Source organism: Leptidea sinapis, chromosome 21 (assembly GCF_905404315.1).
Source record: "Leptidea sinapis chromosome 21, ilLepSina1.1, whole genome shotgun sequence".
NCBI classification, from domain to species: Eukaryota; Metazoa; Arthropoda; class Insecta; order Lepidoptera; family Pieridae; genus Leptidea; species Leptidea sinapis.
In genome coordinates, this window is record NC_066285.1 from 2,274,658 (window position 1) to 2,292,716 (window position 18,059).

An 18,059-nucleotide genomic window follows, 5' to 3' on the forward strand; every position below is an offset into this window, starting at 1 on the left:
TTATAAGCCTTACTGTTTATATATCTAAATTAAAGAAATATTTTTAAATATTTAAGTTATTATTTTTTTAATTACTTTTAGACAGAGACGTGACGTTTGAGTATTTTTGTTTAATCACTTTGCATAGATTGTAATCGTAATAAATTGTCAAAGTATGACGCTAAATATGAATTTAAAATCTGCTGGGTGTTTTATAAATTTCCTCAACTTGATATTACTTTAGATAATTTTTCTCAAATTGAATAGCTACTGTTTTGTACTAAAAGGCATAAAAAGGAATTTATTTTCTCAAAATTGATTCCTTTAGAATTATTTCTGATGTCTTTTCTAATACACTACATACTTCTACCGCTTCGGAAACAAAGGGCGCTCTGAGAGAGAAGGGGCGCAAGAAACTCTCCCAGCATTCTTTTTTTTTGCGCTCTTAAAAAAAAATAAACAATATTGTACAGTAATTTCTATCGCTATAAAATAATCATAATCTAGTCTGAGGCTGCCCGATCACTTAGATATTCAGCTGTGCAGTAATTGGATTTACGACAGAGCCATTTTTTAATAAAACATGTTTTGTGTTTGCCTATTATAAATTTAAATATATTATTTATATTTAATGATAGTTACCGTTAAGGCTAACAGAAATGGCGCTGAGTAAAGGAAAGGGTGATCCACACAAGCCACGGAAGTCATCCATGTCGATAGCCCAAGCCGCCGCACCCGCTAGTCCCATACTCGTGATAAACTTAACCTGTTAATAAACCAATAATATTTTTATGATTTAATTTAACACTATTTGTAGCTCTATATAAATGCAAATAAAATAAAATAAATCCTTTAATTCCCATAATAATTTACATAATTAAATTAAACGAAAAAAATTATAAAAAAACTTATAATTATTGTTAGTTATCCCATGTTAACTTAAGCCTAATATTATGAGAATTAAAAAAGTGAAATAGTTTTATGTTAGTACGTTTTTCATCTATTTCTTAATAATTAATGTTTTAAATAGTAGGATGGGCCCCTTTTTGGGTGTAGGCCTCGACCATTTTCTTTTACACTATACGGTCTTTGGCCAACATTAGCCAGTCTTTTCCAGCGTATTCCATTACATTATCAGCCCACATCTTACACGGTCTTCCAACTTTTCTAATGCCCACCGGCCCTTTCCATTTCGTTGTCTGTATCGTCCATCTGTTGTCTGTGAGTTGTGATATATGACCGGCCCATTGCCATTTTAGTTGCAATGCGTGGGTCAGTGCTGTATTATACTCGTAGCTATATATCAAGTTATAATTGTCTTATCTCCTGAATACAAATGTGAGAGACGAGAACAATCTAAGAATGAGATCTAAAGAGCATTGATAGACTTATCAAGCGAGTTTCGAAGTCCGTCGCCTTGAGTGCGCGCTAAGCGTAAGATTAGTTCGCAGTTAAGTCCACTATAACGACGACTTAGAAAAAACTTAAGCTGAGATTTATAGAGCGTACCTACATAGACTTTGCTCACACTTATAAAACGAGTTTCGAAATCCGTCGCCTTGAGTGCGCGCTAACCGTAAGCTTAGTTCGCACATAAGTCCACCACAACGATGACTTAGGGAAAACTTAGGCTGAGATTTATAGAGCGTACTTAGACAATGCTCAGACTTTACGTAATCTTAGCATATATAGCAACTTTTATTTGTTTTTTTATAATCATTTGACAGCTGAAATTATGCTGTGCTTAAGCTAAGATAGCAATCTATTAATTAAAGTTCTCGTTTTATCACACTCAGCTAAGTTTTACGTAAGCAAAGTCTAAGTACGCTCAATAGATCTCAGCCTTTGACTATAAACCGAACAAAAAAGAGATAAACAACTATCCCTTGCGTCATCACAACTGTTATTCGATATTTTAAAATTCCCGTATAATAGAGATTCAGAATAGAGAATCAATGATGCCAATTGTATAGGGGGGTTCAGATTTAAATCAATGTTAATGATCTTTTAATTATATGAAATACTGAAAACAAAATTAGCTATGTACTACATATTATTTTAAATAAGGTATTTGGAATCATGCCAGTATATATAGTTAGATTGTAAACAAATCTTTTCTATTGTCAAATGTTTAAGAATAATCGACAATGTGGGTACTGTGTGTGCCCATATATTAATTTTGCCTTTTTTATGAACATAAGGGAAGAGACGAGTAGGACGTTCGCTGTTGGTAATTGATACGCCCTGCCAATGGGCATGCATGAATGCATTGTAATGAATGCAGTGCCGCTCTGGATTATTGAACAACCCAAAAAGTCTCAGCGGCACTACAACTGAGACATAAGATGTCACGTCTTATTGTCCTGTAATTTCACTAGCTACGGCACCCTTCAGACCGAAACACAGTAATGCTTACACATTACAGCTTCACGGCAGAAATAGGCGCCGTTTTGGTACCCATAATCTAGCCGGCATCCGGTACAAAGGAGCCTCCCACTGGTAAATCTTTAGCTCAAGTTCAGCGTAAACTCAAATGTCAAATGACTATCAGTACCGAATCAAAGATGAATTTTACCTAAGTAAAGACCGAGCTAAGTGTGAGTACGTTCTATAGATCTTAGCCTAAAGACCAAGAGGTGGGTAGCCAGGAGAATGGACTACTTGTAATGGATACTTAAATTCAAATATTTTTCGAAAAATTAGTCAAGTCATAATTAGAAGAAAACTTAGAAGGCATTACAATATTTTAATGTTTCTAGCAAATATCTAAGAGATCTTGAATTTTAGAAGCTCTGTTTCGTATTCAAAATCAATCATAAAGCATATAGCTATTGCAGATTATTAATTTGTCACATCGAATTAAACAGATATTTGCATAGTAAATAGAACACTTAGATTATGGATTGGTCTCCAATGGGCTCCAACTAGATACCGCACTTCCTAAAAACAATAGCTTTCTTATTACACTTTATATTGTATTGGCTATTTGTAAAGATGCTTGTGTGCGTGGCATCTTGACACTCAATGGCATCTTTCAAATTTTGTTACTTATATACGCTTCGTGTTATTTTACATTGAAATTAATAAAATACAAAATACTTACTGATGATATGTGATCCCAGTGTCAGATCCCAGTTATTTCTTATATATTATTTTTACAAAGTTTTACTACGCAACCCGGCATTTTAATTTCAATAATTATTAGCAAAGTTTAACAGGAAATGTGGCACGTCAACATCACACATTGTTCGAGACTGACTCGAGTACACTTGGGCGTAGTAATAGTTGTCGCACTTTGTGACTACGCCTGCGGTATCTTGTTGGAGAGCAATGGAGACCAATCCTTAATCTAAGATAGAAAACTTTTATTATAAAACTGCATTTGTAAATACCTTTTCAGCAATGGTATTGGGGCTGTCGTAACTGATCCACTGGTTGTCAAAGACTGCGAAGGCATTCCCAGCTTCATCAACACCACTTACTCCTTTACCTTCCCGCTCACCCATACAGATCTGAAATGTTAAGTCATTATTAAAATCGAATAAAGAGCCTATCAAAGTGGCCAGTTGTGAATTATATTCCGAGTTATTTTGAAGAATAATTATCATCATTTATTCATTCATTTCAGTTCCTGTATCCCCTAGCTGGTGCAGAGAGCATCCACAGTGCATCTCCATCGCGATCGGTCCGGAGCATCTCTCTCAATTTCACTCCAGGTCTTTCCGATATCTTTCGCTTCGTCAATGACAGAACGCCGCCAAGTTTGCGTTCTTTGAGGGTTCCAGTCTAGGGCTTGTCCTTGGTATATGGTTGGGATCCCTCCGGAGTGTGTCCTATGGCCTATCCAGATCTAGCTGATTTGGAAAATTACTATAAAATGCCAGAGGTACAGCTGTCTTTTACATAAACAGCCATCATTTATAACTCATAGGTATCGATAATCTATTATCCGCCGTCTTTCTCAGGTCTGAGGCATATAGAATTGTAGTTTTTGACGTTCAATAAGTGATAAAGTAAAACTGAATTTTGAATGTAAATATATGAAATTTTTACCAACCTCAAAGTACGCTAGCATGCCCTTGGTTTGAGTGTAGACCCCCTCGTCTCCCCAGCCGCTCACGGCAGCTCCTGGTGCGGGCAACGTGGACGCAGCCAGTGTATAGCTGCGACCGAATAGTGGGACTCCTAGCACCAACTTCTCAGCAGCCATCCCATGACGTAGCACGTACTTCACCAAGAACTCCTAATGGAATAATAATTATTGTTCAATATTAATTTTATATGAATATATTTTAGTTTGATATGTAATAGTCGTACCCGATTACTGTTTGAAAATTAGCCATTGTGTCATTCTAAACAATTCGTTATTTTTGCTAGTGATATATATCCCTTACAAAATCACAATTTTCATATCTTTATTCGTAAATAATTATTCTTAGAAGCTTAGAGTTTGTTTCCTTTACAATTTGATATCATTTTTCTATTTAATTTTACAGTAATTATTTAGATCTTAGCTTATTTGTGAATTTGAAATAAAATTTGAAATCAAAATTTTTATGAACGATGTGGGGACTCGATCCGTGCGAATGCTTTTCCAACTGAGCTAAGCGTTCGAGTGACGTATCATTATAAAATCTTATATGCTTTGTTCAACTCTCAGGTGGTGGTTCGAGTCGGGAATCCTTCATAAAATTTTGTTTTCAAATTTTATTTATGTATTAATCCTAGAAGTGAGGGTTATCACTTTAAAAATGTAACAAATTGTTTAATATAGTATGCTGCCTCCACTCACGACATTATCGTATCTCTGATCCCTGGCCGCGGCTCCCGGGTCCCTGTGCAGCGCACTGTGTTGGATCGCCCTGGTCGGAGGGTCGTCTCGCTTGGCGTGCGTCATGTCCCACGCTTGCAGGATAGTGTAGTCTGTAGCTCCGCTGACAGCACTCAGGTCATAGCCGTCTTCAATTTGATATCTATGTATTTAAACAATACTTGATACAGTTACCTACTTTGCTGTTACAATCGCTTTTTGAAGTGAAACTTCTTTATCGACGTATGAGAGAAATTTTATAGCAGTGTCGTCACGATTTTCGGTTACGCGCCATGTTGTTTTATTTTACCAAAGTTCAGTATAGTGATGTAAATAATAAAGATTAGTTTCATTGTGATAAAATAAAAATTCTGATTTGTATGCATATGTTAATAATTAAATAGCTTTAACTTAATATGGATTTTATCTTTCTTAAACCTTATATTCCCAATTTCTATGAAGTTGTAAATATTAGAAAAATGATATATAAAGAAGTTTCACTTCTTACCTGTGTACTCTGGTAGAAACATATTAGTGGAGGTAAATGGGCAAGTAGCACCACTAATGGAAAGAAAAAAAACGGAATACCAGACGTCAAGGAATTAGTTACTGGTAAGGTGAATTTGAATGTGTCTGATTCGTACCGGTCCGGGAATATAGCACTAGCAATATATACCTTCGCACGACAGCCACAAGTTAGGATATCATCTCCACCATCTGGATGTGTGGCGGTCCTCAACAGTGCGGTTTTCAAGGAGCTTTTTTCCTCGTACTACGAAGCTGTGGAATGAGCTTCCTTGTGCGGTGTTTCTGGGACGATACGACATGGGTACCTTCAAAAAAAGCGCGTACACCTTCCTTAAAGGCCGGCAACGCTCTTGTGATTCCTCTGGTGTTGCAAGAGAATGTGGGCGGCGGTGATCACTTAACACCAGGTGACCCGTATGCTCGTTTGTCCTCCTATTCCATAAAAATAAATAGCAGCCGGCAGATGATTCCACAGTGTGGCTTTGCGCGGTAAGTCCTTATTGAGCTATTGCTGGATTCGGAACGCTCAAACACATAAGTGTTAGTTAACATATAAGTTTATAAGATTTAGTAATTTATTTCACGTTACATTGAAGTTTTCAAGCTTAATTATTAAGCTTCGCTTTATAAGAAGACTGGTTGATGATTTTCAAACCAGCAAACATACTGTTTTTGTTTTTAGTTTGTTTATAGTTCGCCTCTTTCACAAGTTTATTATAATTTGTATTTATGTATACCTACGTATACGTTTAAAAATAAACATTTTTCGTTCTTTCTTTGATTATTTGGAATTTCATAAAAAGCAACAATTACTCAATTGTTTTCTAAAGATTTAAGTAAAATAAAAAAATACTTTTAGATTTAAATAGAAAACATTTGAAGAATATTGAGTTGGAGAAATGATATATAACAATAACGATGAGTATAGATACAGACAGATAGTAGGCACTCCTAGATCTAATTTTGTACCTGAAGGGCGGTAACACGGTGGACAGCAGAAAACCGTATGATGAAAACTTTTCCCGGAGCTCGTAGAGTAACGTCGTTAGAAGTTCTTTCTCTTTTTCATCTTTTTCGCCTGAAAAAGTATAATCTTTTTTAATAACCGGCTATTTCACATTCGAAGGGTTCCGTACCAACACAAAGATTTTAATTTAGGTATAACACTTTTGTAAATAGATATATTATTTTTATTTCGGCCAATTTGAATTTGACCATCTTATTTGTTGGTCAAAAAACCCCATTTGTCGTATCACTGCTCCTCGACAACACTTCCCTTAAAGACTATCCTAGTATCGGAATACTGGGTCTCGAAATCTCGAGCGATTGCCAATTCCGTGGTCATCTGGAGGGCAAGGGGCATATTGGCTTCGAAGACAGCTTCTTCTTGACAACGTCATTAATAGAGCGCGGTAATACTTCAAGCCGGCACACATTCTAGCGCACTACAAAGCGCAAGTCCGGCCACATAAGGAGTATTGCTGTCATCTGTGACACCAGGTGACCCGTACGCTCGTAACTGACTTTTCCTCCTTTTCCGTAAGAAAAAAATGACAAAATTCAGTCCGCTGACAGAGAAACGGACGGACAGAGAGTGTTTATGAGACGGTTCCTGTTCGATTTCCTTCGACTACGGAACCCAGAAACAGAATGCGGTGAATGACATGTGTATCATGTGTAATATTATGTTCTTCACAGCTGATCATCAGCTGTGAAGAACATAATATTTAATATTCTCATTTTCCTTGCTCAGCGACATGAGTATTGGATTTGGTCTAAGATAATTTATACGTCTAGATAGAGTCTCTTGTTCTTAGACAACCGAAAAAACAGGGCAGGTTTAATACTTGTGTGCGTGACAAGCTACGTCTTACACTCGCGATTTGTATGACACTGTGTTAGTGTGCGTGAATTGCTCAAAAGTGAGGTTAAGTCTAAACTCAATTTTTTTCGACGTTTTCACAGCTGTCATAGTCTATCTAGATTCTAGCCCCCTTATTCATAATAGTCTGCTAACTTAAAGCATTGCTAGTTCTCACTCTGTCTGCTTCTATTGACCTAAGTCAGAATGAGAAAAAACACTCCTAAGCGGCTGTTTTAAGTTAGCGGACTATTATCAATAAGGGGGTAGATGTTTACCGCCGTTCCCAATATTCAGTCTATCTCCGGTTGTGACCTACTTGAGATGAAATTCATAACTATCGTTGACTTTTCTGTCCCAATAAACTTATCGACTGTATGTCAATGGGAGAACGTATAGCTTACCACTGATAGAAGTTTGCATGGAAATGCAATTCACGCGTCCCAATATGTATAAGCCGATAAGAATGACTTATCGGGTATATTGGGACAGCTTCAGATTATTGATAGCTAATTATTGACAGTAAAAGGTAGTAATTTATCTCTATCTGTAGATAGTACATTGGGAACGGCCGTTAAATGATCTAAGCATTTGATGATTTGGACAAAATTCATATTTCTTTTTTTTAATGACCAATATCATAACACACCTGCATACACCCAGTGCAGGTCGAGGCCGTCAAAGTCATGTTCTCGTAAGAAGTTCACGGCGCTGTCCGTAAAGGAGTTCCTCCTGTACGGTTCCTGGACCATCTCACTGAACAGACGTTCAGTTCCGTCACCACCCACGCTGAGCAGAACTCGGAGTCCGGGGATGCGGCGCTTCAAGCCGGTTGCTATCCTGTAACCACCTGCGAAAATAAGAGCTTCATTAATATCGATTCCTCTTTCCTTTGTAAGTATTAACCCTTTTTATAATGGTGTTGAGTTACATTGAGTGAAGTTTAATATCGAGACACTTGGCCCGTGGGGCCCAAAGGCGCATAGTATTGTAAATATAGTTATAAGATTTGTTTTGTTTGAATATATGATTTTTTAATAATAGGTATGTAAGTACAGTAAGCCTATGTCTCCTGTCCGCCAGGTCCACGACTATTGTTTTAAAGTCAAAGTTAATTAAACTTTACTGAATTAGGCTTTATAAATATTTCTTTTAAATTACTGAATCTTACATATGATCGGAAAAAGAAGAGCTCGTGAGAAGAGCATACTAGAAACTTAACGGCCACTCTCTTCAATCAAATAGAGTATTTTACAATGGCTGTAATGAACATGAATATGATTCCTCTGGTGTTGCAAGAGATTGTGGGCGGCGGTGATCACTTAACAACAGGTGACCCGTACGCTCGTTTGTCCTCCTATTCCATAAAAAAAAACATAACATTAGTTTGTAAGATGCTTTTTTTATGAAAATAAGGGATGAGACGAGCAGGACGTTCAGCTGATGGTAATTGATACGCCCTGCCTATAACAATGCAGCGCCGCTCAAGATTATTGAAAATCCCAAGAATTCTTAGCGGCACTACAGCTGCGCTCGTCACCTTGAGACATAAGATGTCAAGTCTCATTTGCCCAGTAATTTCACTAGCTACGGCGCCCTTCTGACTGAAACAGTAATGCGTACACATTACTGCTTCACGGCAGAAGTAGGCGCCGTTGTGGTACTTATCTAACCGGCATCCGGTGCAAAGGAGCTTTACTTATTTTACGTTCCATTTATATCTGGAGCCTTATCCTAGTGGTTGGTAATCAATTCGTTACCTTTAATAAAATCGTAATCTTCATTAGCTGATATGACATGGTACGTGTGAGGATGAAGCACAGCGAAGGCGTAGTGCAGGTGGGTGCAGGACTTGGGCACCAGGCTGGAGGTGAAGGCCAGGGGTGGGGCGCGGTACGCCGCCCAGGACTCCAGGTAGCACACCACCAACCGTCTTGAATTTGCACCATTGATTTGCTGCATCTCTGAAAGTTACCCAAAATAATATGACATTAATTAGTGGCTTAATTCGCTACATATTTAAGGATTTAATAAGACTAAATCCGGACTTTAAAAGGCCTAAAAAAATTTATGAAATACTTATTTATGTCAATTAAAGCCTCACCACTGCTTCGAAAGCAAATTATGCTCTCTGAGAGCGAAGAAGCGCCGCAAGAAAATCTAACAGTATTCTTTTTGGGATCTTTTTGAAAAAATACAATTTATGTAACAATTTAGTTATTTTTAAAGACATCAAATAATCAAATCCGTAATTAAGTCCCAGGCGGTACGATTACTTTTAGATATTCCGGTGTACCTAATATGTAATAAAAATGATCTTATTATATTGCCCCCAATCCAGTTGTTTTTTTTAATGACCGGGGTTATATTTACAAACGGAACACGAAAACTGGTAGCGTAGCCCTATTCTCGTAACAAAACAAGAATAGAATCGATACGACCTTATGTCAAAAAGCTGTGTTGACCCTCGTCACAGTAGACATGATACTATGTACCAGTATGGAAACCTTGTTGATAAGACCGCGAAAACCGCTTAGGGGCCTCGTCGATGCGCATGTTTGTGTGAGTGTGTCATTTCGAACGTTTGTAGATAGCTTCCGTACTGGTACATATGTCTACTGTGCCCTCGTAGAGTGAGGACGACAGCCACGAGCTCGGGCGACAGAGTGGTACCTAATAAGTTTCATGCTGCTTCTTCTCATTAGCTCAACCCTTTACGAAGTAGCGGTAGATTCAATAAGATATTTTTTTTGACATTCATAAGTGTCATTTCCGTGACCTTCGTAAATAAACTGATTTTGATTTGATTTGATATTATTTACCTTGTAAGTTCGCATTTCCTTGCTGTAGTCTCTCGTCTGTATGTCTCGACACACTGAAAGTAAAATTTAAGAATTATTATTTTAGCAATAAAAACACTACTGTTTGGTTTTGTTTAGTGTACTTGTTTATATTGGCAATGACATTTGACATTTGTCATGTGTGCTTTCTCAAAGACATTTAGTGACTTTGACATAAAGACAATTGCTCTCTCTTATAAACAAAATTAGCAGCAAGCAACACATTTTAGGAAAGTAGAACTATTCTTTCTATTTTATGTATTAAATTAATATACGAGAAGTACTAACGAAAGGATATTCTTCATCTATGCTTACTCACCAATTACAATTTTAAATAAATAGATTATTGTTGTCAAAAATAAATTATTTTGATCTATTTAATGGATCTAATCTCTGCTCGTGGAGACTTGATGAAAATAAAATATGATAAGAATATCTGTATACATACTTATCACCAAAAAGTAAAAATGTTTCCTACAACATTCTGGTGCCAATCTAAATACAATAATTCTCAAATGTAGGATGAGTACGAAACATTGGTTTCAGGTAGCATTAGCTATTGCTAAAAACTATAAAATATTGTTGTAGGAAATTTCTTTTTGTTTTTTTTGCCTTGGCTTACTATGTTTAAAATGTATGTTTGAAGCGAGTATTTTGTTTGTTTTTTAACTTTTCTTAGTTGACTAATACGGCAACTAGAAAGTAACGTAGCAAGCGTAGCTATTTCTACAGGCCCCGCGTGAAACCTGGCCCCGCGTATCCATCTCCCCCGCCTGACAATTCTTTGAGTGAAATTTATTGATACGTGATGCATAAATGAAACGCATCCTTCCGCCTTTCACACAATATACAACTAAGTCAATTTTAGCCAAAAACAAAAACACACCTAATTTTGAGATGTTCTCTCAATTTCTCTTAGACATCATCAGATCAGATTCTTTACAATTGGGCCAATATGAGAGTATATACAGGGCGACCGAGAAGTTGACGTCCAAAGCTAAAATTTGAAAGCCTCATGGTGATGAGTATCCGAATCACCCCTATGTATGTTCTACGATTTTGCGTAGTTTAGGAGATAATAATTTGTTTCCCCTTTTATCCGCTTTTTTCACCTAATTGTGGTTGGAACAATTTTAGTTAATTTTATTGTTGATAATTATTAACTACAGTTGCGATAACCACATAAGAAACTATGAATAGTTTAGACGATGCGGGACTAGTTTAGAATTGAGTCGTTAGTTCAAGATAACTGCTCTAGCTAAATTCATGAAAATGTTCAGGGTATCAAAAAGAAAATAAAATGAGCCAAATTCAAATTTTAGCTTTGGACGTCAACTTCTCGGCCACCAAGTATAACCCATTCCATCGAAAAAATAAATAATCTATCCATAAACGGCAGAGATATGTGGTAATAATACAGTCGAATGGTGAACCACCTGAGCAAAGAGGATGTAAATACTACGTAACAAGAGGCGGCAGTGACTAACTAAAAATTGAAATTTAATTTAGTATGAAACGTGCAGTCATTTGACATAAGTTTGAAATAGTAGTAGTTACAGTATCGCGATTGGCCACGACGTATAATCCGGCTAAGTTTGAAAGCGAACAGTGGCTTATAACGTACTGGCTTTCGGCTATCTCCTATTTTTACAAGCATTATAGCCATCATCTGTCAATCTATCAATGACTGCACGTTTCATACAATCGAGTGAATCTATTTTTTCTTAGAGAGTTTCGCTAGGCTGCACCTGAGAGAAAAAACAAGGTTTTGAAGTTGAAAATGAAAACGATCTTCTCTGAGGCACAATCACGAAAAAGCTATTGAATCTATTGTACCTAGTAGAATAATTGAGAGACTTATTGTATGAAATAAGTTCAAATAGTGTAGTTTAGAATTAGATACTTATTTTCATAGAAGTAAAAAACAATACAACTTTGTTATTATTTCTTTATTTTTCTACTTTTTTTTTACGAAAATAAGGGACGATATGAGCAGGACGATCAGCTGATGGTAATTGATGCGTCCTGCCCATTACAATGCAGTGCCGCTCAGGATTCTTAAAAAACCCAAAAATTTGAGCAGCACTACAACTGCGCTCGTCACCTTGAGACATAAGATGTTGAGTCTCATTTGCCCAGTAATTTCACTAGCTACGGCACCCTTCAGACCGAAACATAGTAATGCTTACACATTACTGCTTCACGGCAGAAATAAGCGCCATTGTGGTACCCATAATCTAGCCGGCATCCTGTGCCTCCAACTGGTAAACTTTGTTACTTTCCTGAAATCTTGCGGAAAAGTTATTATATTTCACTAGGTGATGTAATTCTGTTATATCCACTTACTTGTTTAAATAATGAGCAGCCCCGTAGTACTTTCTGAACTGTTCCACATCCTTTGCAGATTTATTTGCATCCTGTGACGTGAATACAATAAATAAATAAAAAATAGAATTAGGCGTTATTTCGCGGGAATTCAGTGCTATTTAAAATGTAGGTAATTAATGATGAGATTTAGTGAAAATTTCGCGTATACTATCACTTTGACACGTGTTTCGCCTCTACACGAGGAATCGTCAGAAGCTGTTGACTGTAGAGTTCCCTAACGAGGGCTCCCATGTGTATATTGTGAAACTTACCAATGAAGATCATCATTTTATTATTATAACATTTCAAACGAAACATATGACATTACTTCTGTACAAAACCTTTACTTCTGGAAGCAGTAAAAACTAAATTGTAATTCAATATTGTGAAATATTTTTTGTATATGACTTTTTGTATTAAAACTTATGCAGATTTCCAGCATCTGATGTTCAGCTATGTTCACATTAATGAGATTTTAACATTCAAAGCAAATCTAATATATAAAATTCTCATGTCGCGTTGTTTGTAGTTAAACTACTTCGAACTGGCTTGACCGATTCCCATGAAATTTTTAGTGCATATTGGGTAGGTCTGAGAATCGGACAACATCAATTTTCATCCCCCTTAATGTTAAGGGTGGTCCACGCCAATTTTTTTTTTATAATTTTATTGACATTTTTTTTAAATTTGTTTGATTATGAGTCAGCATTAAAAAATACATACAACTTAAAATTTTCACCCATCTACGATCAACAGTTACTTTTCTATCGCGATTTGAATATTGGCAATACAACGTTTGCTGGGTCAGCTAGTATTATTATGTTATTCGTGTCAAAATTAGCTTACAATGCAAAAAGCAAAATAATTACAATGAAGCTATTTCTATTTCAATTACAACTCTAGATACTTGCTCTGAGTGGCTCTAACTATTCTTCGAAAATATTTTGAAAGTGCTACATGTCACGTTTTATCATGTTGACCTACCTGAACAAATCTATACAAAGATTCTTGATCCAGCGCTGGTATTGGTCTCTTCTCAACCGCATCTCGAAGAGGGAGTCGACCCTCGCTTTCGTCGCGTAAATTCCTAAATTAATAAATTATTTTTAATAACGTATAATCTATGTTTGTCTTTAGATAATCATTTATTCAAACAAAACAAATTTTATAAGTGTATTTACAATACTATGACTACTACTACATAAAATTAAAACTATCATTACGTGGAAGCGTACCAAGAATACTGGCAGCATTTCGTTGGATAGCTGATCCGTTGACCGAAATAGCTGCCAGCGCTTGGGTTTCCAGTAGCCTCAATAATGAAACGCAAGGATAGTGCTTTGTACATTCTCCGCGCCTCTGGGCTCCACGGGCCAAGTGTCTGGACACCAAACGGCACAAAGATGTATCACTCACTGAGACCGACATATTTGCGACGCTTGCTGTCTTCGGCAGTCGAAGCAGGAGCCCCAGTACCAACTGACGTAACTTGGACATGAGAAGGGGCCAGAGTGTCGACGCAAGTAGCGTCCCACACCAGCGCCCTTCCCCGTGCCCAAGCCACCAGCGTAATTCCATCAATACGCTTGCCATCGCGGCGGGTAATACCATTTGGCTCTAAAACAGCTGGTCTATTAAGAGTGGCAAATGCCCTGCGGATGACATCATTAATGCTTGCATGATGACTGAATATGGCTTGCCGATTTTAGGCAGGATAACCCGTGACGCCCAAGAGCATCTAACTGAACGCAACAACTACATTGATCATTTTATGGATGATGATTCATTCAGTTTTATACCTAGGCGGAATCATACGCATAATTGACAATGTCATATTGTCGAGTAGCGTTCCAATGTCTTTAGATTATATAAATGTTAACTCTATAAAGTTTAGTTTATATAAAATTATACGCTTTAATAAATAAAGATTATCTGTTTAATTATTTTAAACGATTGGAGTTGATATGGCTATAAAACGGTGTTTTCCTTATTTAGGTAAGTATGTTTTTTACCTCTTTTTTAAATATAATGACGTACATTTCTCCTTTTTAGTAGAAAATATTATTTTCCGAAATGAAGAATATTAAAGTTGTCCGGCTATTTCCACTATCATCATTAGCCGGAAGACGTCCACAGCTGGACAAAGGCCTCCCCCACAGATCTCCACGACGATCGTCAGTCCATCTTATGAGAGGCCTACCAACACTGCGACTTCCAGCACGTGGTTGCCATTCGAGGACTTTTCTGCCTCACTGGGCATCTGTCCGTCGAGCTCTGTGTCCTGCTTATTGGTGACTTTGGTTCTGCGATGGATCATCTCATTTCTGTTTCAATCTCGCAGGGAAACTCCGAGCATAGCCCTCTCATAGAACTCATAGCATAGCTTTCTCATCAGGCAGCAACCACGTCCGCATACCGTAAGTCATCACTGGCAACGCACACTGGTTGAAAGCCTTCGTCTTCAAACACTACTTCACACAACGGCTATTATACCTAATTAATATTATAACAATAATTATTTAGTTAACCAACCTTAGAGGAACGCTTTCAACTGATGCTCTTACAGGAGTTGCAATGGGCTCATGTGGAGGTCTGGTTTCAACCGCCCTCCTGTCGAAGGAGCTGTCGTCTTGAAATGGAGACGAGTATATGCCAGTGCACAGCACAACACACTGCGAACAATCACAATCAATTATCATAAATGAATGACTTAATCAATACTGAATCAATATCTTAGAGTATTTAACGAATTCGATCTCTTAAAACCTTTTAAAAATAACAAAACTGGCTCCAAATTTTTTTATTTATAATAACAAGGGGCGAGACGAGCAGGACGTAATTGATACGTCCTGCCCATTACAATGTAGTGCCGCTCAGGATTCTTGAAAAACCCAAACATCCTGAGCGGAACTACAACTGCGTTTGTCACCTTGAGACATAAGATGTTAAGTCTTATTTGCCCAGTAATTTCACTAGCTACGGCGCCTTTCAGATCGAAACACACTAATGCTTACACATTACTGCTTCACGGCAAAAAAAAGGCGCCGTTGTGATACCCATAAGCCGACATCCTGTGCAAAGGTGCCTCCCACTGGTAAAATTTAAAAGAACTTGTTGAAATAGATTTTTTGTTTTATTTTCTTCATTACAATACAATTTGAAGTTGGTGACAAAAAACTATAAAACTAATAGTACTATACTATATTTTAAATACTAAAACATAATACTATAGAATACTAATACATGCTTATTTTAAATTTTAAAACTAAGATTATTATTATGGGGTTTAATCAGATTATTGTTTCTTTTAAGAGTAAACATACTTTTTAAACTGTTTATATTATTATACATTTTAGGACTAAACAATAATTATATTACGATTAATAAAACCGTATGAAAAAGGTTTTCTGACGATTCAAATGTATAAATATATAAATCTAGTTCTCATTATAAAATCCTTACGGTTTTGAGGATATTACGAATAGATTTGGTGAACCGGGAATACTGATAAGTATTGCATGGATGACTATCAGATTACATTGTATTTTTGACTAGGCACCAACTTATCTCTTATTTTTAGGGTTCAATAGCCAAATGGCACCAAACGGAACCCTATAGATTCGTCATGTCTATCTGTCTGTCCGTCCGTATGTCACAACCACTTTTTTCCGAAACTATAAGAATTATACTGTTGAAACTTGGTAAGTAGATGTATTCTGTGAACTGCATTAAGATTTTCACACAAAATGAAAAACAAATATATTTTCCCCATACCGAGAACTGAAACTCAAAATTTGTTTTTCATAAAACCCATACGTGTGTTTTTCTAAACTGAATAGCTTGCGCTAGAGACACTTCCAAAGTTGTAAAATGTGTCCCCCCCCCCTGTAACTTCTAAAATAAGCGAATGATAAAACAAAAAAAAATATGATGTACATTACCATGCAAATTTTCACCGAAAATTGGTTTCAAACGAGATATAGTAAGTAGTTTTTTTTAATACGTCATAAATCGTTACAACGAACTACAAGAACTTTTATATTATGTTACTTGCTGCTACGGAACTCTTCACGTGCGAGTCCGACTAACACTTGGCCGCTTTTTTTCAATAAAGTTTTTCTAATTTTTCTCCTTTGGTTTAATGCTCTAAAATATTGATAGGTACAGCTATATCGAGAACAAAATATTAGCATGTCGAACAAAGCCTCGGCGGCTAACGACCTCACGAAAATTTCGCATTAATTAGATGACAAGCCGACAACAATGAGATGTTCGCGTAAACATCAATTATTCGGCCGCGGCGTCATGTTTAGAACTTTAATTAGATCCATTATTAGTCCGTTACTCACGACTGTTAGCAAAAATAATCCAAATGGCAGGTATTGTCGTCAGGGTCTCTCATGTAGGACGATGGTGTGTGTGGGATGTTAATGGTGTCTGATGACCTGGGCTAAGCACAACGTCGCTGATTTTTTCATTGCGCGGCTTAAACAAAGGCCAGGAGCGAGTTGGACCAATGTATATCTATGTAACTGGAATGAAAGCGAGCGGATGCCTTTGAAAGCTAAAGCTTACCGAAACAAAATCAAATCAAATGAAAAAATTTTTTATTTCGTTGGTAAATTTTATTACACATGAAATATATAATTTTTTCATACAGCTCGTTCGGAAGGCAGATTTCCTCAGAGAAGAACGAGCAAGAAACTCTAAGGTTGCTCTTTTGAAAACACAATGGTATTCAGGTTCTTATTTTCAATTAAATTTACAAATCATTTCAATAACGATATATGCAAATTGATGCAACAAAACGTCAATTACTAAATGCCTCACACGAGTAAGTAAAAGAATGTAAATTAATAAGTAAAAACACAGTTATAGTTATTGAGTACATACTAGTAACATAACCCTCCCTTAGCGTCTCGCAGTCGGGTAAACAGCTTAGAGTTTTTACAGTTTAAAGGAAACAAGCTGTGCAGTATCCAACTGTTAAGGCACTAAGTACTTGCAACCATTTTGTATTTTCATGCTTGGAAAATTCAATTGAGTTTCCTCATGATTCCCACGTTTTAGCGGTGGGTCCCGGAAGCCTCACAGAGCTCCAACAAGATTTCTCTTAATTTCTTCCGAGTTCGGTTTGACCAGTATTATCACAATAGGATTTCGTGATCCAATAATTATTTAAGTAAAATTTATTTTTAATTCTAGAATATGATTGTTTTTTATTTTTCAAATTTCGTTAATAGATAGTTAACTTGTGTTGGTGTCCAATTTAATTTAATCAAAGGTTTATCACACCACAGAAACATCTCTTAAATAATCGGTCGGTTGGCATAGATATATTACATTATTATTACTTTTGATATTATATTAGAGCAATTTTTTATAAATCATTTTTTGATAGACCATAAACTTGTTTCCAAAGATGATGTAAATACTACGTAATAAGAAGCGGGACTACCGAAGTAAAAATTTAAATTTAGTCTATTATGAAAGGTGCAGTGAGATTTGACACAAGTTTGAGATAGTAATTACAATTGGGTGACGAAGTATAATTCGGCTGAGTTTAAAAAAAACTAAAAAAATACGCTTTTATAGAAAATCCCACTAAAAAATAGAAAATAAATCTTAATAAATTTGAATTAGAAACAGTATAAGAAAAAATGATTTTATTGTA

The 18,059-nt window shown here is 36.4% G+C and overlaps 1 protein-coding gene across 3 annotated transcripts in view; it reads right to left on the reverse strand.

Annotated features, from left to right (window-relative positions):
• LOC126970585 (probable chitinase 10) overlaps nucleotides 1-18,059 on the reverse strand; it is a 63,882-nt gene that overhangs the window by 36,286 nt on the left and 9,537 nt on the right. For all 3 annotated transcript variants that reach the window (XM_050816578.1, XM_050816577.1, XM_050816576.1), the window contains exons 3-13: nucleotides 14,918-15,057; nucleotides 13,370-13,472; nucleotides 12,365-12,435; nucleotides 10,001-10,053; nucleotides 8,939-9,142; nucleotides 7,828-8,028; nucleotides 6,287-6,395; nucleotides 4,772-4,952; nucleotides 4,037-4,222; nucleotides 3,372-3,491; nucleotides 622-745 (exon numbers count right to left, since the gene is read on the reverse strand). In XM_050816578.1, the coding sequence (XP_050672535.1) occupies nucleotides 622-745; nucleotides 3,372-3,491; nucleotides 4,037-4,222; nucleotides 4,772-4,952; nucleotides 6,287-6,395; nucleotides 7,828-8,028; nucleotides 8,939-9,142; nucleotides 10,001-10,053; nucleotides 12,365-12,435; nucleotides 13,370-13,472; nucleotides 14,918-15,057 (1,492 nt within the window). The remainder of the gene's footprint in view (nucleotides 1-621; nucleotides 746-3,371; nucleotides 3,492-4,036; nucleotides 4,223-4,771; nucleotides 4,953-6,286; nucleotides 6,396-7,827; nucleotides 8,029-8,938; nucleotides 9,143-10,000; nucleotides 10,054-12,364; nucleotides 12,436-13,369; nucleotides 13,473-14,917; nucleotides 15,058-18,059) is intronic.